Raw genomic sequence first — 23219 nt, 5'->3', positions numbered from 1 at the left:
CTGGGAACAAACGGAGAGGCTGCATGAAAAGCAACTCTGAAGCCACATAACGTGTGATTTATAACCCTCAAAGGATCCAGGATGGCCCAGTCCAGGACTCACTCCTGCTTCCAAGACTCCTTGCTCCTGGGACCAGCTCCGAGACTTGGCTTCACTCATGGGAAGGAGGAGACTCAGATGGGTGTTTACAGGATTAGGTCCCAAATCCTGAGTTCATTGCTGACTCCTTGTCTCTCCTGACACTTCCATGCCCCCCACTAGTGCAATATTTGAGTGCCTCACAATTTGTGAAGGATTTTTTCTCCCATTCCCACTGCGCAGGAGAGAAATCCCCACCACGGAGAAGAGGAGCAAAGAGAAACTAAATGAGCTGCACAGAGCAGAGAATCCCAGTATCCTAAAATCACAGAATCATGGAATGGGTCGGGTTGGAAGGGACCACAGTGGGTCCATCTGGTCCCACCTCCCTGCTCGACCAGGGTCATCCCGGAGCAGGTGGCACAGGATGGTGTCCAGATGGTCCAGGATTGTGCCCAGATGGTCCAGGATTGTGCCTAGATCCAGGAGCAGAGTCACAGAGACCTTTGGCAGCATTTCCATGCTCCTGGCAGGTACCTGAAGAGGGAGATGAACCCAGTTGTGGAAGAACTGAGCCCCCAGGGAAGCACAGGAGCACAGGTGGTGTCAGCTGGGTGGGAGCATTGGCAGTGGCTGGTGTGGCACCGGTGTTGATAGCAGGGCATGGAAAGGGCCCTGTCAGCAGGAATCTCCTGGGAGCAGCCTGACCTCATCCCCACAGTCGCTGCAATCCGGCTCCAAACCTGCCCGAGCGGTCCTGGCTCCGGGGGCAGCGCCTGAGTGCCAGCAGGGAGGAAGTGCCAGAGGACCAGCAGGCAGGAGCAGCAGGAATCCCCAGTGGGAAGTGCAGGCAGCAGAATGGCAGGGACAAACATGGCTTTTCCTGAGGTGAAACGGGGGGGTTTGGACAAGTGCTGCTTCATCCTGTTTGCAGGAGGGACAGGACAAGGGGACGGTTTTACACTGAAAGAGCACAGTCAGCACAGGGCGGGATGGGGGTTTCCAGCTTCCCTCCTGCCTGTTTTCCTGGGAAATCCAGCTGCTTTGTCCTCCAGCTCTGGGAATCCCAACAGCAGAAGGATGGGGAGCTGCTGGAGCGAGTCCAGGGGAGGTCACAGGTGCTCTGAGGGCTGGAGCCCCTCTGCTCTGGAGCCAGGCTGGGAGAGCTGGGGGGGTTCATCTGGAGGAGAGAAGGATCCAGGGAGACCCTGGAGCCTCTTGCAGAGCCTAAAGAGGCTCCAGGAGAGCTGGAGAGGGACTTGGGACAAGGGCTGGAGGGACAGAACACAGGGAATGGCTTCCCAGTGCCAGAGGGCAGGGTTAGATGGGAGATTGGGAAGGAATTTTTGGTTGTGAGGGTGGGGAGGGGCTGGGTTGGAATTCCCAGAGAAGCTGTGGCTGCCCCTGGAAGTGTCCAAAGCCAGGTTGGACGGGGCTTGGATCAACCTGGGCTAGTGGGAGGTGTCCCTGCCCATGGCAGGGGTTGGAACTGAACAATCTTTAAGGTCCCTTCCAACCCAAACCATCCTGGGATTCGATGATCCTCCTTCCCTGCACAGCAGAAGGAGCCTTGACCCAAACTCACCTTCTTTTCAAAGGGAAAACTGAACAGTCTGGGGAATTCCCCTCTTTGGGGAATGCTGCTTTTCCCTCTTTCCTTCCTTCTCCCAGGTTGGTCATCCCCAAACCACACACCCTCTTTTTTCACAGGGCTGGTTCCCGAAGCCAAATTTCCACTTGCTCTCTGCAGGTCCCATCACAGCACACTCAGTTCTGCATTTAACCTCAGGGACATTTAAGTCCTTGGTTAAAAGTGACCTCCAAAATTTAAAAATATTAAAAAAAATTACTTTTTTCCAGGGTTTTCTTTATTCCTTTGTGTAAATGGTTTAATGTCCTGTGTCCCTTCCTTTTCCTTTCAGAACAAAACAGACTAGAAAGTCAGATTGTTTTCCCTCTTCTTCCCCCCTAACAAATCTGTGCTCTGGCAGAATAATAGTTTAAAATATCCTGTGCAGATGAAAGGTAATTGAGAAGTGATTTCTTTCCTGATCATCCTGAAGAACTCTTTGTTTCACTCTGTATTTTTACTTGGATGAATTCCAGCACCAGAGAGTAAACAGCTCTTCCCTTTCTTGCAACCCCCTCTTCAAGATCTTGAGAAGGTCAGAATGAAGGAAGGATGGAATTGGCATTCCTGATGTCCCAGAGAGATGAGAAGTGAGTCAGGAAAAAGCTCCCAAATGCCCCTTTTTAGACACAAATGGAATTAAAGGAATACTCCCCTTTCCTCTCATCCCTATTTTGCCCAGGACTTCCACCTCTAATGATGTTCAGCAGGGAAAAACTGAAGCAGGACCTTGGGATTTGGGGCTTGGAAAGAGAATTTGTGGGTACCTTCCTAGCTGGGGATATTCTGTGGTTCTGTCACAAATAAAATCGAGGGGGACAGAGGAGGGTTTGCCTGTCCCCTTCTCCCCCTCAGCTGGATAGAAAAGGCTTTCCCTGCCCCAGGAATGCTGCAGACACTGCCCGTTCAGGGCCACATCCACGTCCTCCTCTCAATTAAAACAATCCCCGATCCCCAATTTGCCAAGTTAAGTTTCTCTCCTCCTCCGAGCTCCAGAGACAAGGGAGTCACTGGCTCGTTCTCTTCCACATCAAGAGCTCGAGTGAACCAGTCAAAACAAATCGGGCTTCACTTGCCGGGAGACGGATTTGCTCCCGTTTTAACCCTTTCCATCCCGCCACGGGTTTTCCAACGGAGTGACTCCTTCCAGCGCCCTGTGCCAGGGAAGCTCCCTTTAAATCAGTGCCAGGAGCACTCGGCCCCTTCTCCATCGCACCCAGCAGCAGCCAAGGAGTTAAGCTGGCGGAATTTGTGTCTTTTCCAGCAGTAAACAGGCATGTCCCCATCCCACATTTGGCTGCCTTTCCCCACAGATCCTCCCCTCAGCCTGCGATCCCGGCAACCCAACCAGTCCAACCGGATTCCCTTCGCTTCACCTTCTCTCCCCACAGCCAGGAACGGCTTTTCCCCTCGTCTGGGCCTTTCCCAAAGCGCTGGCAAACAATGTCTCCCCAGGGATGGTGTGACATCAGTGCTGGCACTGCTCGGGCCCCGCTCCTGGGATCGGTTTACAATTAATCCCTGAGTGCACACACACACAAATCGGGAAGCCTGACACGCAGGGCCAGCCCCGGGCCTGCAGCTTATCCCAGAGGGGCCCCTCTCTGCTGGGGGACACGAGTGTTTCCCTGCCTGGAACTGGGAAGGGGCACAATCCTCACCTCCAGCCCAGCACACGGACCCGAGGTCAGGGGTTATGATCCACAGGCATCCCCGTGCTCCACAAAAGTGGGAATGGATTCTCCACTCAACGAGGCTCTTTTGCCAAGTGGATGGAGAAGCAATTTCCCCCTCCTTCCCCCACCATCTTCTCCCCGATGGAGGGATTTGTTGGAGACCCTTTTCCAGAAGGTTGGATGGTCCTTCAGTGGAAAAGGTTGAGGAACGCTGAGCTGGTTCAGATTTGCTCTTCCTAAACCATTCCTGACTGTGTTCGTCCAACCTGTTCTCAGAGGTCTCCAGGGATGGAGATTCCACCCTTAGGCAAGATATTCCAGCAAGGAATTTTCTGTAGAACTGGATTTTGCTCGTGTCTAAATTGTGTCTCCGCTCTTGCAACTCAAATCCCTTGATTTCTTGTCCCATCCAGTGGGAACACAAGGATCAGATCACTCCCTTCCCCTTTTTGAACCTCTTTTGTGCACCCTTAGATGTTATTACATCTTTCCTCCATTTTCTCTTCCGTACAGGGATTGTTTCCATATTTTCTGGACCTGAGTCTGTTATCACATCTTGACTTGTTCTCAGAGTGTCTCCAGCTGGTCCTCAGCTTTCCCAAAATGCAGGGAGCAGAACTGGGAATGACTTGGGGATATTTCCCCCCTTACTGCCATTGTAAGACACTGGCAGCTCGTGTCCACTTGGTGATCCAGCAGAATTCCCAGCAGTTTCTGCAGAGCTGCTGCACGTTTGGGGTTTCTCAGATCTCTGGAAATGTTCTTTCCCACATTTTGGCTCTTTCAGTTCTAACAGAAACATCTTTGCCCCTTTGCCAGCAATTTCCAAGGGATTTCCAAGGGGTTTAGGTCTCTCAGCTGCTGATATCACACGCAAAGGTGTTTTATGAACAATAATCATTCAATTATTTAGTTTTCTTGGTGTCCCTGAAATTCCTTATCATCAAAATGCACTCACGCCAACAAGTTACGGAAATATTCCCTACTATAATGACCAAAAAATCCTTAAAATCAAAATATTTGCCCGTAAAGACCAGTCCACATGCAAAAAAAAAAAAGTCATTAGTGGCTTATTAACCATAAAGAATAAGCCCCAGTTTCAACCCAAACCATCCCATGATTCTATGTGTGCACTTGGTAGATAAAATGTCATTTATTACAGATTTCAAAGACCCTCTGTCAGGCCATGGCTCACTTTCCCATCAGGAAAATTAATCCCTCTTTCAAAACAGGATGTAAGTTTTACATCCCCATCAGATAATCCCTCGATCAGTCCCAAAATTTATCCGTATTTAAATATACATTTAAAGGGAAAAGTTTACCCATTTTCCAAGGAGGGCTCTTCTTTCTTCAAATACCTGGAAAACACAAACACACAAAGAAAACGGAATATTTAAAGGGGATTCCATATGTCCTGAGGAAAATACAGCTTAAAAAAACCAAACTACAAAACAGAGAGAGAAGAACTGAATGGGTGAGTTTGGAAGAAACCCGAGGAGATCCTTCAGTCCGAACTCCTGGATGGGATCAACTAAAGGCTTCAAAACCCAGATGAACTTTGAGTATCTTCTTGGATGGAGACCCCACAGCCTCCCTGAACATCAGATTCCCCAATTCCTTCATCATTTCCGTGGCCCTACGCTGGCTTTGGTCCGGTAAGTCCATGTTATTACTTGTGCTGGGGAGCCCAGGAATGGACAGAACATTCCAGGTCTGTCCTCACCAGAGCTGCGGAGAGGGGAAGAATCCATATCCCTTGACCTGCCACCTTCACCCTTCCTGATGTGTCCCAGTTTTCGGTCCACTTCCTTTTCCATTTGCACTTCATCAGCTCATCTATTCTTTGAGCATTGAAAGAATTCCTAAAGCCTGGGAACCGATTGGTTTTCCTGGACCTCTCTTCTCTCCCGTGTGGTTCTTCCACACGGACCCCTGAGGAGGCCTCAGTCTGCTCCCCTGAATTCCAGGGCTGTGATCCTGCTTTTTGTCCCTCTCGGTATCCTGAACTCTGTCATCTCCAGGTCCCTGACCTTCACATCCCCAACCAGCCCTTCCTTCCTTGGAAGCAGGAGGTCCAGCAGAGCCTCTTCCCTTGTTGATTGTCCCTTGATGATCCGTGTCAGGGAGTTATCAGTGTGCTCATGAAACCCCCCCTGGACTCAATGTCCCATCCCTGGAAGTGTCCAAGGCCAGGCTTGGAGCAACCTGGGATAGTGGAAGGTGTCCCTGTACATGGCAGGGGGTGGAATGAGATGATTTTTAAGGTCACTTCCAACCCAAACCCCCAGGGATGGGGCAGCCACAGCTTCTCTAGGCAACCTGTGCCAGGGCCTCACCACCCTCACAACCAAAAATTCCTTCCCAGTTTCCCATCTCTCCCTGCCCTCTGGCAGTGGGAAGCCATTCCCTGCATCCTGTCCCTCCAGCCCTTGTCCCAGGTCCCTCTCCAGCTCTCCTGGAGCCCCTTTAGGCTCTGGAAAGGGCTCTAAATTCTCCCTGGATCCTTCTCTTCTCCAGGTGAACATCCCCAGCTCTCCCATCCTGGCTCCATAGGAACTCTTTGGGAATACAGCGTGTGGTACCTCATGTGCTTTGGTCAGACCAGAATTTTGCCTTCCCACCCGTTTATTTTAGGAATTTCATCAATCCTGACTCGGAGAGGCATTGGATGCCTGGAATCTCCTCACATGGGCACAACCCGAGCTACTCTCACGCGGCCCCGGCGTCGGATTCAATCCTCAGGCAGGGAAACCGTCAGGAGCGGGATAACAAGCCCGGTCTTTGTTCCCTTTACAGCGAGGGGACGATCGGGATCAAAACCCAGCCGAGGATTTATGACATTGACCTTTATCCGTGGGGAGCTGGACCCCAAAAAGCGCCAACACGTGGCCTCCCCGCTCCCACCAAACCTCCCCCGCGCTCAGGAGTGTGACCTGGGAAGTGGGGAAAGGCTGCAAACGATTTTTCCAGCAGGCAAGATCAAAGAGGGAGGGGGAAAGCCCAGCTTATAAATGCACATAAAACAGCTATTAAGCACGACTGGGGAAACGTGGCTGATCACTACAAAGCCCAGAGATGTCCTTGCTGTGACAGCCCGCGAAGGGGGTTCCTGCAGAGAGGGACATTGTCAGTGCTGCTGCAGTTGACAGCTTTGGCTGTCTCTCTCAGCAGGAGTGTCTCCTGAGAGGGCTGGGAAATGACATTCCTTTTATTTGTGCAGTTATGATTCGCTTTATTTGCGGGGGGGTGGCTCGGTAAAGTCAGAAGGGGAAAAAAAGTATAGAGCAGAAAAAAAAAACCCCAACCAACCCCAAAGCCAACAAGCTGAACTCGGGAAAGGATTTGCCCCCAGCAAGTGATGAATAGTCAAAGATCTGAGTTTTGGGTCGGAGAATTCGAGTGGAGCAGGGAGATGTTTATGTAGCCAAGAGCAATGCTAATGGTCTTTGATCAAAGAAAAACACACATTTGCTTTCAGCGCTCCTGGAGACACTTCTGAGCTCAGCCCCGCAGAAAGTTCTGCCTCTCCAGGCACTTGGAAGCATTAATTAGCAGCAGAATGGCCCCAAATTGGGATAATCACCCACTGCCTTCATCAAGCCCATGTTTTGCGTCCTCTCCTCCAAGGCCTTGGAGCTGTTCCTATTCCTGCTGTCCTTGGATGCAGCTGGAGGCCCAGGTTGCTCCCGAGATCTCCCTTCTCACATCCATGCCTTCAGGTGGTTTTAAATAAGCTCGAGCTCAAGGCTGGCTTAGGCTAAGCCCTGCAGCCTTTGCTGCAAATGCCACTGGAGGCATCTGCCCCAGTGGAAGGCAAATCATCTCCCAAATTCCAGCCCTTCCCTGAAGGCAGCACAGCCCTGCACTCTCCAGACTGACGCTGAAATCTTCAGGATGCTCCAGTCCCACCTTTGCTTCATCCTCTACTGCAGCACAACCTCGGCATAGCTAAGACTTCACCTCTGTTTTTCTGGCTGCATAATCCAAGATTTCCTAGCTCTGCCTCCTTGGTTTTGGTCTGTCCCTGATGCTGATCCAGGCTTTGGAACAGTCAGAGAATCATGGAATGGTTCGGGTGGGAAGGGACCTTAAAGCCCATCTCATTCCAACCCCTGCCATGGGCCAGGTTGGATGGGGCTTGGAGCAATCTGGGATAGTGGAAGGTGTTCCTGCCCTGGAACTGGATGGTCTTAAAGGTCCCCTCCCACCCAAACCATTCCATGATTCTACAATTCCATGATGAGTGTGCTCTTGAGCACAGTTAAAAATCCAGGGAAGTCTCCAGGAGCTACTAATGGAGTGCCCTCAGGATTACCCAAAATTAGACAGCAGCAAATTTACGGCATTAACTGTCCCTGGGTCTGCTCCTAGAAAGGATTTGGATGGAGTTTTGATGCTTCTGCCTTGGATCAGCCCTGAATTCCCACCATTCCTGCCCCCCCACTGCCTGTCCTACCCACGTTTCTCGCCCGTCTCTTCTCTCCCTGTTTGTCACACGCTTCCCATCTCCAAATCCTCTCCTCTCCTGAGGGTGCAGAGATGAGCAGACGTGTGACTGTACAGAAATGGCACCTTCTCCCTCCCCAGCTCCCTGTACATCACTTGGAATCTGGAATATCTCCCCATTCCAGGCGTCAGCACTATTTTTGTTGCAACTCTTTTTCTCCTGCCTTCGCTGCGGGGATGTTCAAAAAAAAAGGAGTTTCAGGCGGGTCAGCGTTTTGAAAACTGGATCAGAAACAAGAAAACGCTTTTTATTATGAATTTCAGACAATCCTTAAGGTTGGAAAAGGCCTCAAATATTAACTCCTGAAAGTTTTGCTGCAGCCTCTGGCTCCCTAAGGATGAGAGGGGTAAAAAAAGGTGGGAAAATGTGGTTTTACCCACCTACTTATTTCCAGTTAGGTCATAATTTATTGCACAGTGATCTGTGGCTGTAAAAATACCTTTTAAGCAGGAAACAGGCATTAAAATGATTCAAAGGCTGGAGAATGTGCCAGATTGAAAGGACTTCAAAGAGCTCAATCTGTTTAGTTTATCAGAGAAGATTCAAGTGTTGGCTTGAAGCAGGATAAAAGCCCTTCCACAAGGGAAAAATGCTGGATGCAGAAGAGTTTAATAAGCAAGAAAGGGAAGAATCAAATTAATCTTAATGCTGGAGGTATTCAGACAGGAGACAGGGCTTCACCTTTTGATGGTAGAGGGGATTAATCGTGAGAAGATCAGCAGGGAAGTGATGAAACTTTGGTTTTGCAAGGAATGAATGTCCTTAACCCCAGAGGAAGCCTGGATGCCTTCGTGGAAAATGTATTTTAGATAAATTGCAGTTCCTGAGCTCAGGAGTGGGAGAACTGTGTGAAACAAGAGGGCCCAAGAAATGCAGGGAGCCAAACTCCACGAGGTGATGGCCCTCCCTGGATCAAATCCTGTGAATCATCACCAGAAATCTGAATTCTGAGGGAGGAATAGGGTGATGCAGGAGCCCAAAGCAGAGATGTCAGCAGGTCCCAGATTTAGGATCAGAGTGGGAGGCTGGGAAATGCATCCTGTTATGTATAAGTTGGTGCATCACTTCCAAAATATCAATCCAGCCTCACTCCTGAAGGCTGGGAAGGCAGGGATGGGGTGGAACCAAAAATCTTCTGGTGCAAAAAAAAAAAAAGAAAAAAAAGAATATTTTGGGGACTTTCAGTAAGAAATAAATACACATTTTTTTTTTGTTTAAAAGGAACAAAACCTTGAGGGTCTTATTCCATTAATCATGACCTACACAGGCGAAAAAATAAATTTTTCTAGGGTTTGAGAATTTGTGAAGGGAGCCTGAGAATTTGGCATGGACTGGAGAATATCCAAACAGCAGGACATGAGAATATTCCAACACCCCGGACATGAGAATATTCCAACACCCAGGACATGAGAATATTCCAACACCCAGGACATGAGAATATTCCAACACCCAGGACATGAGAATATTCCAATACCCAGGACATGAGGATATTCCAATACCCAGGACATGAGAATATTCCAACACCCAGGACATGAGAACATTCAAAACCTCAGGACATGAGAATATTCTAATACCCAGGACATGAGAATATTCCAATACCCAGGACATGAGAATATTCCAATACCCAGGACATGAGAATATTCCAACACCCAGGACATGATCCTGAGCAAATAACTGGTAAATCTGACTCTGTCCTGAGTGGTTGGACTGGATGATCATCCAGGAGTCCCTCCCAGCCCCAAAAATCCTGTGACTCTCTGAATTTCAGGCACAAAACTTGCCTTGTCGTTCATGAGCTGATGGTTCAGAGGGGTCCACGTGCTCATCTTGATCTGCAGCTTGGAGCCATCCGTGTTCCTGGGAGGAGCAAAAGCCATGGATGCAGGAGGTGGGGGGGAGCTTCTTGTCAGCACCAGTGGCTACAACATTTACACAAAACAAAGGCCAGCATTATCCCTGTGCTGTTCCTTTACACGGAAAGCAAATAATTTTAAGAAGGAATCTGGTGGTTTCACAGCACAGCAACGGCACGAGGAAAATTACTGGAAAATCGGGTAAAGCCTTTTATTTTGTGCACCCACAGTAACCATCAGAAGGAAGTAAAATCCCTGGAAGTGTCCAAGGCCGGGTTGGATGGGGCTTGGAGCAATCTGGGATAGTGGAAGGTGTCCCTGCCCATGGTTGGGGGTGGAACTGGATGATCTTTAAGGTCCCTTCCCAACCCAAATCATTCTGGGATCCTGGGATTTCCCCGTGTGCACTAATAAATACTTTATAATTAAGCAGGTTTTCCCCGTCACAAATGTTGTTGAATGTGTCTTTGAACAGGCTTCCCAGGGCAGTGGTGGAGTCCCCACCCCTGGAATTGTTCAAAAACCACGTGGATGTGGCACTTGAGGACGTGGGTTCGAGGTGAACACGGTGGTGCTGGTTGATGGTCGGACTTGCTGATCTCAGAGGTCTCTTCCAACCTTAACAATCCTACAATTCTGTTTTTGCTGTGTGAGTGATCACAACAGGGTCCTTGCAGCAAGCTGGAAAGTACAGGAAATTCCCTTTTCCAGTTATTGGGACTGAAAACTGGAGGTAACTGGTGTGTCTGCTGGTTTTGGTGGGCACATCGTGCCAAGTCTCAAAGGGGCAATTTGTTTCTGGAACCCTTAAATGAAAAAAAAAAATGAAACCCCAAATGGTTCAGAACTGACTGAAATCTTGCAGGGTCCTGTGTTCAGGCAGAGCAGGTTTTGATGGTTGGGATTGTGCTGCTCTTTTAAACTGAAATTTCTACGTGAAGCAAATCAGACATTTAAGAAAATGTTCCCTTCCCAATTAACTGAACTTCATAAAATTGCTAAGGTTGGAAAAGACCCTTAAGATCACCGAGTCCAACTGTCTCCAAAGTAATTTCTTCTTTAGTTCTTGCCCAAATGTAGGAAAAGTTGTTGTTTTTTTTTTTTTCTTTATCTTCTATCCTTCAGCTGGATTCAGCAGGATAATGCCATTCCTCACCTCAAGCATCCAATTCCCAGACTGGAGACTGAAACTGCAGCAGCCTGAAAACCAGATAATTCCTTTACCACATTAAAAATATCTCTGTTTCCTGCACACAGTGATTAGGCAGTTTTCCTGTAAATACCTCAGATTGCTTTAAATCTTCGTGGTAATAAAGATGGATAACAGGAATTTTGGAACACAAGAAAAGGCAAATCCATTAAGTAACTCCCACATTGTCTTTCCAGCCTGCCCTGAACCCAAACTCCTCAAAACTCACCCAGAAAAAGGACATTTCTTGCTAATACAGCTCTGAGGCTCAGGAGACACATCATGGAAGCTCACATCCCATTCCTTACCCAGACACAATTCCTCAATATATAAATGGATTAATAATCTTCAAAACCCACTGCAGGATCTGCCCGGGCACGTGACTTTCATGGTTAATTTTTCTTATGGAATCAAAGAAACATAAAGGAAAACCAATGAAGAACCTGTTACTTTTTCCTCTCTGCACCTGGGGATGTAACATGGTCCTTGGAAATAAGGTCATTACAAGGGCCTGAGTTCTTCCTGCTTTTTTTTTTTGTTTTTTTTTTTTTTCTTTTGGAGGTTAAAGGTCCTCAAAGAACATATTGTCTGCACATGGAAATTTTGACTTCCCACAAAAAGACGCTGAGACCTGAAGGACTCACCGAGGTTTCACAGCCCCAAATTCTGCAGTTGGACAACGCCAGAGGCTTCTTGTGCAACTGAGTAGGTGTTTTTTGGGATACACTTTGGGATGGCATCACTCACTGGGCTGTTTTTGTTTTGTTTTCCTGCAAGGCCCCTGCCCATTCCAATGCACAGAAACAGCTCCTCTGCCAAAAAAAACAGGTCCGGGCAACCGTGTCCTGTTTTTCAGGGACAACTCTCTCCATTAGTCACAACCCCACCAGCTGGCACTGCAGAACACTCCCAGCCCCGGGTTCACGTCCCAGTTTTCCCTCACAGATGTGGTTTCTTGGGGCTGGAGCAGCCACATTCCCGGGGCACCTCTGAGGGCTGGCACGGGAACAGCTCCCGGGGCCTCGGGACCCTCTCGTGCACCTGCTGTGCCAAAAATGGGGCTCAGGGTGTGGAAAAAGCCTGGCTACGACTTCCCTGTGAGGGGCAGGCACTGATCTCTTCTGTTTCCAGCTATGGGACATGAGGGAGTTGTTCCAGGGGAGGTTTAGGTTGGATCTCAGAAAAAGGTTCTTCCCCCAGAGGGTGGTTGGGCACTGAACAGGCTTCCCGGGGAATGGTCACTTCCCAAACCTGCCAGAGCTCAAGGAGTGTTTGGACAAGGCTCTAAGGGACACAGTGGGATTTTGGGGTATCCTATACAGGGTCAGGATTTGGACTGGATGATCCTTGGGAGCCCCTTTCAGCTCAGGAGATTCCATGATTCCATGATCCTGTGATTTTATCTTCGTGCCCTTCCACGATCCCAGGTTGCTCCAAGACCCATCCAACCCAGCCTTGGACACTTCCAGGGATCCAGAGGCAGCCACAGCTCCTCTGGGAATTCCATCCCAGCCCCTCAGCACCCTCACAGCCAAGAACTCCTTCCCAATATCCCACCTAAATCTCCTCTCTTTTGGTTTAAAGTCGTTCCCCTTCGTCCTATCACTTCAGCCAGGGCCCCACTTCTCTTCTGCAACAGTCTTTATCTTTGGACTGGTTGCCCAAAACAACATTCCAGAGGTTGCTCCAGCTTGTTCTTCACATACCCTGGGATGAAATTCATCCAGCTCAGCTGATCCGAAAACATTCCACCAGCAAGAGAGATGGGATGAGGTTAACAGGGAATCAAGCTTTAAATACATATAAGGAATGTGTTGGTTCACTACCTAGGGAGGAAAAACTATTGACACACAATGCCCAGAAAAAAATCACCTCTTACCCTTCCAGAAAAAATAAAAAGGGAATGTGGGAGCAGGTGGCAGGAATAGTAAATACCAGTGCAGAAGAGATTTGGGGGGAAGACTGAGGAAAGTCCAACTTTTAGGAGTTTATGCGGGGTTTAAAAGAGGAAAACTGCCTCGGTTACTGCAGTCAGAGTCCCTGGGAATGGTTCACAGTTTGGATGGAAGGATACACTGAGTGGGGATCCAGGAGATTTTGGTGATGTTTGAAGAAGATGAATAATTCCACAGGGCAGGAAACATGAATGGTGGGTTCTAACAGCGAGACAATTTAAATTGGAAACCACTGGAAATACTTTCACTGATTTCAGCACAAGCTGGGTCAAGTTTTTGGTTTAAAAACCCAAGTGATTGCACTGAAGAAAGCTTAACAACCCATAACGATCATATCCCACTAACTAAGGGCATGGGAATAATTTCCTTTACCTGGGCTAATCTCTGCTTATGGTTTGGGCAAACCATATTCAAAACAACTCCTGCAGGAGCAGACCCACTTTTATTAATGTTTTTTGACCACATCCCTACAGCAAAGAGCCTTTGTGGTGCACGGAGCCCGGCGCACTCAGAATTTTAAGGGTGGATTTTCCCCAATCACATAAATCCACGGGAAAATCCGAGGAGTTCAGCTGGGAATAAACAGAGTTTAATGGAATCGACCTCAAGCTAAGACAGGAAAGCAATTTTGATTGCAATTATTTCAAAAATAAGCAGTGGGATGATGGGAGAAATGCTTTGAGCAGCAGCAACAAGCACAGGAACAGAGGGCAGAGAATGGATGGAAAGCTGAGGAGAAGGACCTGGGGGTGAAATCAGTAGTCCAGCAAGCCTGAGACTTGTCCATGGATACAAAGTGCTTTTCCCACTCATTTACTGAGCTTATACTCTTTGCATGATGCCTTTATTCCCTGTCCTCCCTGCACTGTGGAAGGTCCCCCTCACAGCATCCCAGAATCATCCAGGTTGGTAGAAGACCTCTGAGATCAACCAGTCCAACATTTACCCACCACTAACCCAGGTCCCCAAGGGCCACATCCACGTGTTTTTTGAACACTTCCAGGGATGGGGAATCCACCACTGCCCTGGGCAGCTGTGCCAGTGCCTGAACACCCCGATATCCAACCTGGCCCTCCCCTGGCACGGCTGGAGGCCATTCCCTCTACTCCTGTCCCTTGTTCCCTGGGAGTTGTGGAGAGAGAAAAAAGGTCCCTCCTGATCCCTCTTTTCTCCGGGATGAGCCCCTCCAGGTCCCTCAGCTGCTCCTGCTGCTCCAGCCCCTTCCCCAGCTCCGTTCCCTTCCCTGGACATGCTCCAGCCCCTCCATGTCTCTCTTGTCTGAGGGACCCAGAGCTGCCCCAGCCCTGGAGGTGCCCCAGCAGTGCCAGCACAGGGAGACAATCCCTTCCCTGCTCCTGCTGCCACACCAGGGCTGGTCCAAGCCAGTGCCACTGTCCCCCCACCGTGTCCCCTCAGGGCTCGGCCGTGTCCCACTGCAGTGACGCCCCTCCCCACGCTCTCCCAGGGCTCCCATGTCCCCTCAAGTCCCCCGGTGTCCCCTCATGTCTCCCCGTGTCCCACTGCCATGACACCCCTCCTCGCGCTCTCCCGGGGCTCCCGCGTCCCCCTTGTCCCCCCGTGTCCCCTCAGGGCTCGGCCGTGCCCCACTGCAGTGACACTCGCTCCCCACACTCTCCCAAGGCTCCCGCGTCCCTCCGTGTCCCACGGTGTCCCCTCACCTTCCTCCTTCCTCCCTCGGACGTCGCCGCCTCCTCCTCCTCCTCCTCCTCGTCCCCCCTCCCCTCCGCATCCCGTCGCCATGACAACCCCGGGGTGGTCGCCAGCCAATCAGCTCCCCCCTCCGGCGGGGTTAGCCCGGCCGGGGGTTCCGATCTACCTAGCAACCTGCCGGGCGCTCTGCCATTGGCTGCGCGGCGGGGGAGGGGGCGGGGCTCGATGCGCGCGGAGGGGGCGTGGCCTGGCGGCGGGCAGGGCGGGCGGGGAGGCGCGCGCTGCCGCCGCCGCCGCCGCCGCCGCCACCCGAGGGGACAAGGCGGGAGCGCGGGGGCTGCGGGACCTCCGCGGGCAGGTACCGGGAACGGGGCGATGGGAGACGGGGGCATCCCTGGGCGGGGGTGCCGCCCTCCGGGCCGCGGGGACGGGCGACCGCCCGGCGAGGCGCTGGCGGGGCGGCCATGCAGCGCTGGGCGGGCGGGGGAGCGGCGGAGCGGAGCGCGGGGACGGGGGATGCTCGTCCCGGGTGAAGGACCGGGGGATGCTCGTCCCGGGGGATGCTGGTGCTGAGCGCCGCGGAGGGGATGGATTCACCGCCCGTCCCTCCCTGCGGGGCCGGGGGTGCTCGTCCTGGGCTCCCCCCGCGCCGTAGTGCGGGATCCCGGGGAAGGGATGCTGGTCCTTCATCCTTCTCCCTTCGCAGCTCTGTCCACGCGCTCCTCTTTCCTTTTCCACCCAGGTGTTCTGTGCGAGCATCTCCTTCCTTCTCCTTCGCCGCGCAGCGGGAATCCGAGAGGATGCTGGTCCCGCGTGTGCACTTGTTCCCTTCGCCTTTAAAACGCGGCGAGGATCCAAGGGGAAAAGGAGATGCTCGCTCAGCATCCTGCTTCCCACCTCGGGGAGGATGGCCAGCTCCCTCTCCAGTTCCTTCCCGAGGAATATGAACTCGAGGAGCGAGCTGCCAGACCCATCTCTCTGGATCTAGTGAGCGGCATCCCTGGAGCTGGAACTAGATGAGCTTTAAGGTCCCTTCCAACCCAAACAATTCCGTGATTTCGAGAAATCTCACCCGAAAGGGTTTGTGCCTTTCCACACTCCCTCTTTCCCCCACGGTCTCCTAAACTGAAATAGTGGGGGGGTTATGATGTGGTTCTCCTTTAAGATGCAACCCAAGTGGAACAGGGGAGCACGAGCACCGGAGTTTCTTTCCTACTGACTAATTAAAATGGAGTTGGGAGAATAATGTATTCTGCTTTTGTGCCTTCATGTGGGTGGGAATGGGCTGGGGAAGCGCTGGCAGTGCTTGTGTGCAATGAATGAGCTCCTTTCCTTCCCTTTCTCCGTGGTCAGGACTGGGTGGGGAGTGACTGAGGTGACATTTTCCTCTTGTCCTCTCGCTTGTACAGGAGGAGTCCGGGTTGTTGTTTTATCTTCCCGTTTCCCTGGGACAGATAAATGTGAATTAATCCTCCTTCATCCTTTCTTTGTAAAGTCTCATGAGTTTTTACTCATTGTTCCTCCCCATTAGGAACTTCCAAATTTATTTTAAAATTTACTTGTGGGAGTCAACCCTTTCTTTTCATTTATTTTCACTCTTTTTCACAGTTGTCTTTACATGCCTTAATTTCTCCTTTTGCACCAGGAGTTGGATGAGCTTCTTCTGATGATAAATAATGTATAAATCCACAACCACACCAACAAACTACTGTTTCCTACCCTTTTCCCTGCATTTTATTTGCAGTGCCTTGGGGTGGATGAGGAGACATCCCCTCCCTTTTTTATCCCCGGTGTCATCAAAAGTGTTTTGTTTTTATATACATATAAAAATAACCACAAGATCTCATATGTAGAGGCTTAACAAAGAGTGTACAAACTGGATCTGTGGTAAGAAGCTCTCCTGACACTCAGGATTGCTTATTACAGCACCCGTCTGTCTGCACCAATTAATAGATCATCTATAGCTCCTTTGCAAAACTTGGCTCTCCTTTCGCAATCATTTGATTCTCTTTTTGCTTCATTTCACCTGGAATTATGTTGTTTTCCCAGGAAGGGGCACTGGACGACCTGGCTGTATAATTAGATGTACTTCCCTGTCTCTTGTAAATGTATTTTTGATTTTCTTTCTGCTGCTATCAGCATAAAATGGAAAGGTCCTGAGAGAACACAATGAAAGTTTTTCTGCTTTTTGCATAGTTAAACTTTTTTTTTCCCCTGGTTTACTGAGTCTTGTGGTTTTGCATGATTTTAGCAGTTTGAGGTTGTGGGGGAGTCAGAGAATAGGTGGATTTTTTTTTTTTTTTGGAGTCTCTACTCTCTGTGTCATGAATACGATTTGTGTGAAGTATTCCTGAAAATTTTTCCCAAGACTCCAGATGCTGAGCTGGATTTTCCCAACTTTTGTGCTTTAGACTTTAACTGGTGTGTGTACAGTTCATTTTATGTTTCTTCTGAACCTCTTTAATGAAGCGTTTTCTACTGATGGCACCTCAATTAAAGCAAGCCAAAATAAGTCACTTGCTTATCCCACACTGTGAGGTGACTTCACCAAAATTCTGGAATAAAATCTGGAGGATTTGGTGGTCCAAGTGTTTGGGAGAGAGAAAAAAAAAGGAATTACAGGAATCCAACAAGCTCAAAAAGCTTCTTTCCCTGACTTTGAGGAACTACTGTTAAAAAGTGCAGACCAAAGGACTGGATTCCAAGGGGATTGGGCACCTTGTACAACGTGGGATCAAGGATTGGTTTGGGTTGGAAGGGACCCTAAAGACCATCCCTACAAAGCTAAGTGGGAATTGGTTTTGTCTGTCTGTAACTTGTGATCTTCTGGTCAGGAGGGGAGAATATTCCAAAGGCTTCAGGGTTTGGTGATGGTGCCTGGAAAACGGGATAGTTCAGCTCTTTGTTCCTTTTGAGAGTTCCCAAGTTGCCAGAAAGTCACTCTGAGAAATGGCATCCTGAGATCAGGACTTTTCAGGCTCATCTGAGCTTGAAACTGGGCTAAAAATGAGGCGTGGTTGCATGGAACATGTATCAAATATTGTGGCTGATTTTGGTGTTTTAAAATCAGTGCGTTGACTCTTCACAGCAACATTTGCTTTAAAATATGAGCAAGAAAAGTGTGATTTGAGCTCTGTTGGTCGGTTCTGCCACTTCAGGTGTAGCTAGTTCTCTTTTCTTTTGGTCATATTTTATTTTTCCTGCACTTGGAACAGTTTTCCTATTTATATTCTTCGTGTAATTCCGTGCTGCCTCAACCATGGATTCCCCATCAATCTCCGTGACAGAGCTGAGCAGCCTCTGAAAAAAAAAATTGCCAATGAACTTAATTTAACATGGGTCTGTTTATCATCTTGGGCTTTTTTTTTTTTTTTTTTCCCTGTTTTCATTATTTGTTTTTAACCAGCCTGTCTTCAAAAACCTGCAGCCAAACCCGTGGTCTTGCAGGGAAGCCCAGAATTGTTTGGGTTGGAAGGAACCTCTCAAGATTATGCAGTGCAGGAGGGTTTAAAGAGCTTTGTGCTCCTTAATTTTTCTAACCATAAGATGGGCCTGTGTAAACAAAAATGTGCAGAACTGATACCAGCAGACATCTGAGAATTAACTCTTTCCTGTCTCTCGCTCTTAGGGAGAAAGGAAAATCTTGTAGATTTATTTCCCTTTCTTAACATCCAAGGGAAAACTCTGCTCTCTCAAGATTGGAAGTCTCTTCAGATTTGTGGTTGTCTGCTCTTGGGGGTTTCTGGTTCAAGCAGAGTTTCTAAATTTGTTACCTTTTTTAACAACAATTCACTTTAAAGCAGTCGGTTAGAGACTGAATTTTGCAAAGTTTATCGTGGTAAGGCAAAATAATTATTAAAAATGACTATTCTTTGTACCCTTGGTCCTTTTTTCACGCTTTAGCCTCCGATTTCGGGGTTTGTTTCTCCAGCTGATGAACACAATGTGCTGAGTCCCCATTCTGCTTGTTCCACTCCAGCCCCTCGGTGCTGAGGAAATCCAGACCCAGCCTTGGGGTGTGATTCCTGTTTTAAATTGGCTCCATGGGGAGAGTGGAACTGGCAAAGCAACCGTTTGAGGTTTCCCTCTTTCGGGAGCGCGCGGAGAAAGGGGTGCTCAAAGAACGCTCTTCTGGTCTATCCTCAGCTTGCTGTGGTGGTTCCTGGAGAAGGGGATGGGTGTGTGGGATGAAAATGGGTCAGAAACGACCAAAAAAAGGCCGTTTACAACGAGATGAAAATGGCACATTTGAGCACAAACCGTGGCGGAGCTTGTTGGGCAGGACAGTGGCGAGCTGGGACTTGTGGGCTGGTGCTGGTGGTGACTGTTGTGTTTGTGTTTTATAATTATTCATCAGGCCATGCAAATAACGAGATGCTATCGATGTGAACACACCAGAGGAGGTGCTGAGTCATAAATAGCTTGGTTTCAGTGTGGTCAAACACTTGCAGTTAAGGTTTAAAGTGTGGGGTTTCCTCAAAATACTTCTGTCGCGGTAAATACGATCCCCATTTTCATCGTCCTTTTTGGGTAGAGTCTTTCAGCATCCCAGCTTTTCTTCTATTAATTTCGTCCATCTTCCATTAATTTCTTCCATTTTCCATTAATTTCTTCCATTTTCCATTAATTTCTTCCATCTTCCATTAATTTCTTCCAGAGGTTAAAAAAAAACCCAAACCCAACCAGGATTAAAATTCGCCGAAGGACCTTCTAGTCCTGCACAGGAGAACTTGAAGCAGCTTGTCTGCCAGTAGGAATCCTTAGAAATTAAGGGGTAACATATTCTAATAAAATTCGAGGGTTTTTTAGTGTATTCTGTTTGTTGTTTCAGGGTTACCCATCGAAGGGAGGACGTCCCTCTGTCACCATGGGGTCAGTCGTGTGGGAATGTGGTTAAATGCTTGAAAAAACTTCAACTAATTCATGGCATATTGGACTGAGAAAAGGGAAGGTTCCTTGCACACCTGCCTCAAATACAATGTCCCCTGGACTGAGCTGAGGATGTTGAACACAAAGACTGTTCCAGTTTGGAAGAGCCTCAAACAAGGACTGGGAATATCGTTGTCCAGGTGAAACCCAAGGATACAGAAGGAGCTGGAAGGGCCCCGTTCCCGGTGTGGAAGGATGGCTGGGAGCTGGATTTTGTGTTCCCTTTGGCTGTTGGATGTTTTGGTGGGGCTCACGGGGGGGCACAGCCTGTTTTCCTGTGAGCCCATCATCCTGAGGATGTGCCAGGACCTGCCTTACAATACCACCTTCATGCCCAACCTCCTCAACCACTATGACCAGCAAACAGCAGCTTTGGCTATGGAGGTAAGGCTGGTGGTTTTTCCAGGAAAATACATGGTTTTGTCCTTTAGTTGGCAAATAATCAATAAAAAACCACCAACCCAAGAAGATACTTACATTAGAAAATAAAAAAAAAATCGGGATAATTAATAATTTAAATATAAACCCAAATACCACTTGCATAAGATGTACTGTAATATATACACTGAGATATTCTGTGACTGCAGAATTTGCCTAATTTAATATAACTGAGTGTGAAATACTCTGCATTTGCTTCTTACTTTAAATATCTATAGTCTAGTTTATACAAGACTTTTAAGTTCCCTTCAGTCTTAAGGAGTTTCCTTACTTGGTATTCTGTGGTATCACTAAAATTGATGGAAATTCGGGATATTAGGCAAGTGTTGCTGTCAGCCTGTTCAGATTTCCATGAGAGATTTGTCCAGATTAGGTTTATTTGTATTTCTGAAGTACTTGTGGTGAATTCACTGTATGCTGAGAACTGAAAGAATAATCATGTGTTTTCCTCTTTGAATGCTCCTCCTGACAACACAGAAACAGAATTGAATTGTTCTTGTTAAATAATACAAAGCCTTGGCTTTATGGAGTCTTTCTGTGCCAGAGTTTAAACCAGATGTGATGGCTTTTTCACTGTGAGAAGAAAATTGGATTTCTTACCCTTAAATTTGCTTTGTTTGGAAGAATTATGGACTTGCAACGACTCATTTGGATGGTTCAGTGGAAAGTGTCCATGGCTGGGGGTGGAATGAGCTGAGCTTTAAGTCCCTTCCAACCCAAACCATTCTGGGATTTTATGATTTTACTTATTCTCTAACCTATTTTCTCCCAGTTTCCTGCTATTTTCATTTAATACCCTTTTGTCCAGTGTTTGTGCAATACTGTGCCGCAGTTCAGTCCTCTGTTACACTCGAGATTTTGGAAACCTCAGTTCCATCCCCCAAGGCTTTTTTTCCTCTCCAAATGGAGAGGAAAATTCTTGCAATCCAGCTGCCTCATTGCTGCAATAATTTTAATTACCTTTCTCTGTCCCTTTTTCTACCCTTGGCCTTGCTGAGAATGTCACGTCGCTCCGGGCGTGGCCACCCCAGGGATTTATTTATCACGGAAAATCACACTTTTAGCTGCTAATTACCAACATTAAGTTCGTTTTTCTGATTTTTGTTGTGTGTTCAACCCCGTGGACTGTCAAAAGCCTCACTTTCACAGCTCATTTATGGCCACTGCTGGAAGCAGAGCAGTAATTTATGGACCCTCGGCCTGCGCCAGAAAAACCCGGGTGCGATTATTCCGATCTTTGGAAAATCGCTTTGTGCCGGGGAGAGGGAAAGAGATGAGAAGTGGGTGTTGCTTCTCTGCACTCTGTGGTGGAAAACACAACTTCACAGCATAAATTAGCCTGGGTGAAAGGCTGTCCTGCTGCAGTTCACACTCTGAAATTGGTGCCAGAGCCGTTCTGAGGGCTTAGCACGGGCGCGTTGGTGGTGTGGAGCGCTCCCTTTGCCAGTAGAATTAGCATTTAAACCAGGAGTTTCAGCCTGGGGATGGATTATGGGCTGCTTCTGAATGGCTCTGGAGAAATGGTGAAGGCTGTGAGGGGAACAGACCTATTATCAAACTCAAATTCCTCATGCAGGGGCCTTTGTCTGCGCTGCAGAGTTTTGAGCGGGAGGAAAAGAATGAAAATCCACAGGTTTTTCCTAAGTATATTCCTTGTACCAGCTTAGATTGCTCCTTAGATATGCTCAGGAAGATGGAAGTTTTTTATTATTTGGCTTTTTAGTCATTATTTAGTGTCACAGTCAAGTGGATGAAGCGCTCAGATTTTGAAGTGATGGAAATGTGTGAAATCTTGCATTGTGACATTTTTCTAGTGGCATCTCTCAGCTCCAAGCCCTCCCTAATTGCTGTGAAGATAAAATGATATAGCAGGAGAATCAGTGTGATTCATCTTGTGACTCTCACAGTTTTTCAGTGGCACTTTTTCACAGCAATTCCTGCTGAAACTTGGAAGAAAAATTCAGATTGGAAGGGTGCAGTACAACAAGGAGGGAAAGTGAAGTGAAATAGGGAACTCTTGTAGCTGTGTTCTTGCCATCAATAAATTTAGTGTACTTCTCTTCCCATGCCACTGGTTGCTTCATTGAAGAAACTGCTTGAAAACTTATTTATGGTGAGCTTGAAAAGATCAGTAAGTTGCCTTTTTGAGACTTTATGCTGGTATGGTTCCTTCATAATTATAATAAAGGCTGAAAAATCACATCAGCAGGTTAGAGAATAATAGAATCACAGGTCTGGGTGAGAAGGGACCTTAAGGATCATCCCATTCCACCCCCTGCCATGGGCAAGGACACCTTCCACTATCCCAGGTTGCTCCAAGCCCCGTCCAACCTGGCCTTGGACACTTCCAGGGATCCAGTGGCAGCCACACCTTCTCTGGGCAACCTGTGCCAGGGCATCACCACCCTCACAACCAAGGATTCCTTCCCAATATCCCATCTCAATCCACCTTCTTTCAGTCTTGATTAAACAAAGGCAAATATTACACCGGGACCCCTCAGTGCACACCAGTCCCTACTGGAATCAGTTCCTGTGTATTTACTCCTAGGAAAGATAATTCCTTAAGCTTTCTGCCGTGCCTGCTTTAATCCAGGAGCATTGAAGGGAGGGTTTGCTGCATCCAGGGGCCTGGAGCATTGTTTTAACCCCCAAATATCCCTAAAGAAGCTTTCGATGGAGGACAAACACCAGTCCAAGCTCTGTTAACATCCGTCCTCTTGGCAGTAGCAGGGACTGAAACGGGAGTTATTTTACATCTAAAAGGGGCAATAAAGGAGTGATGACATATCAGTTATGACAGAGAATGTAGCTGTGAGATCCTGGGTGTCCAGGGCAGGGATTTTCCGTGGACTGAGCTGTCCAGGCCGGAGCAGAGCCGGGAGCTGTCCAGGGCCTCTCACTTCCTGACTCCGGAGGGTCATTCCTTCCGTCTGCTCTGAGGTGTTTGTAACATTTTCTATAACCTGTTAACGGGCTGGTTGATGACAACAACCATCACATGCAATTCCAGTTTCAGGGATGCTGTTAAAACTTCCCTCTCCCTCTATTCCCGAGGATGCAGGAACACTGGGATGTCGCAGCGTTGTTGCTGCCACGGTTCCGTTTGTTACATCAATCCCAAATGAGCCTGTGAGGTTGGAGAAGTCAAATTACCCCTCTCCTCCCCCAGGGACCTGACCTTGTTTACCCATCTCTGGGATTATTATTGCTACAAAGAATTACCTTCTGTCTCTTTTGCACTTAATATTCCTTTGGCCTTGAAGGATTTGCTTGTGCAAGCAGTGGGTTTTATC

The 23219-nt window shown here is 48.4% G+C and overlaps 2 protein-coding genes across 2 annotated transcripts in view; one reads left to right on the top strand and one right to left on the bottom strand.

The window, feature by feature from the left end:
* The window catches only part of FBXO16 (F-box protein 16), a 31383-nt gene extending 16734 nt beyond the window's left edge, over nucleotides 1-14649 (bottom strand). The window contains exons 1-4 of the mRNA XM_051812481.1: nucleotides 14568-14649; nucleotides 10901-10944; nucleotides 9673-9810; nucleotides 4707-4742 (exon numbers count right to left, since the gene is read on the bottom strand). Coding sequence (XP_051668441.1) covers nucleotides 4707-4742; nucleotides 9673-9810; nucleotides 10901-10944; nucleotides 14568-14649 — 300 coding nt within the window. The remainder of the gene's footprint in view (nucleotides 1-4706; nucleotides 4743-9672; nucleotides 9811-10900; nucleotides 10945-14567) is intronic.
* Nucleotides 14650-14828: 179 nt separating this feature from the next.
* The window catches only part of FZD3 (frizzled class receptor 3), a 50891-nt gene continuing 42500 nt past the window's right edge, over nucleotides 14829-23219 (top strand). Inside the window, exons 1-2 of the mRNA XM_051812012.1 lie at nucleotides 14829-14917; nucleotides 19391-19872. Of these exons, the coding sequence (XP_051667972.1) occupies nucleotides 19684-19872 (189 nt within the window). The 5' untranslated portion in view covers nucleotides 14829-14917; nucleotides 19391-19683. The remainder of the gene's footprint in view (nucleotides 14918-19390; nucleotides 19873-23219) is intronic.

This window comes from Manacus candei, unplaced genomic scaffold, assembly GCF_025592945.1.
Source record: "Manacus candei isolate 608988 ecotype Guabito, Panama unplaced genomic scaffold, ASM2559294v1 h1tg000007l, whole genome shotgun sequence".
NCBI lineage: Eukaryota > Metazoa > Chordata > Aves > Passeriformes > Pipridae > Manacus > Manacus candei.
Note: the sequence above shows the minus strand (reverse complement) of the source record. Positions and strands in the feature narration are given on the sequence as shown.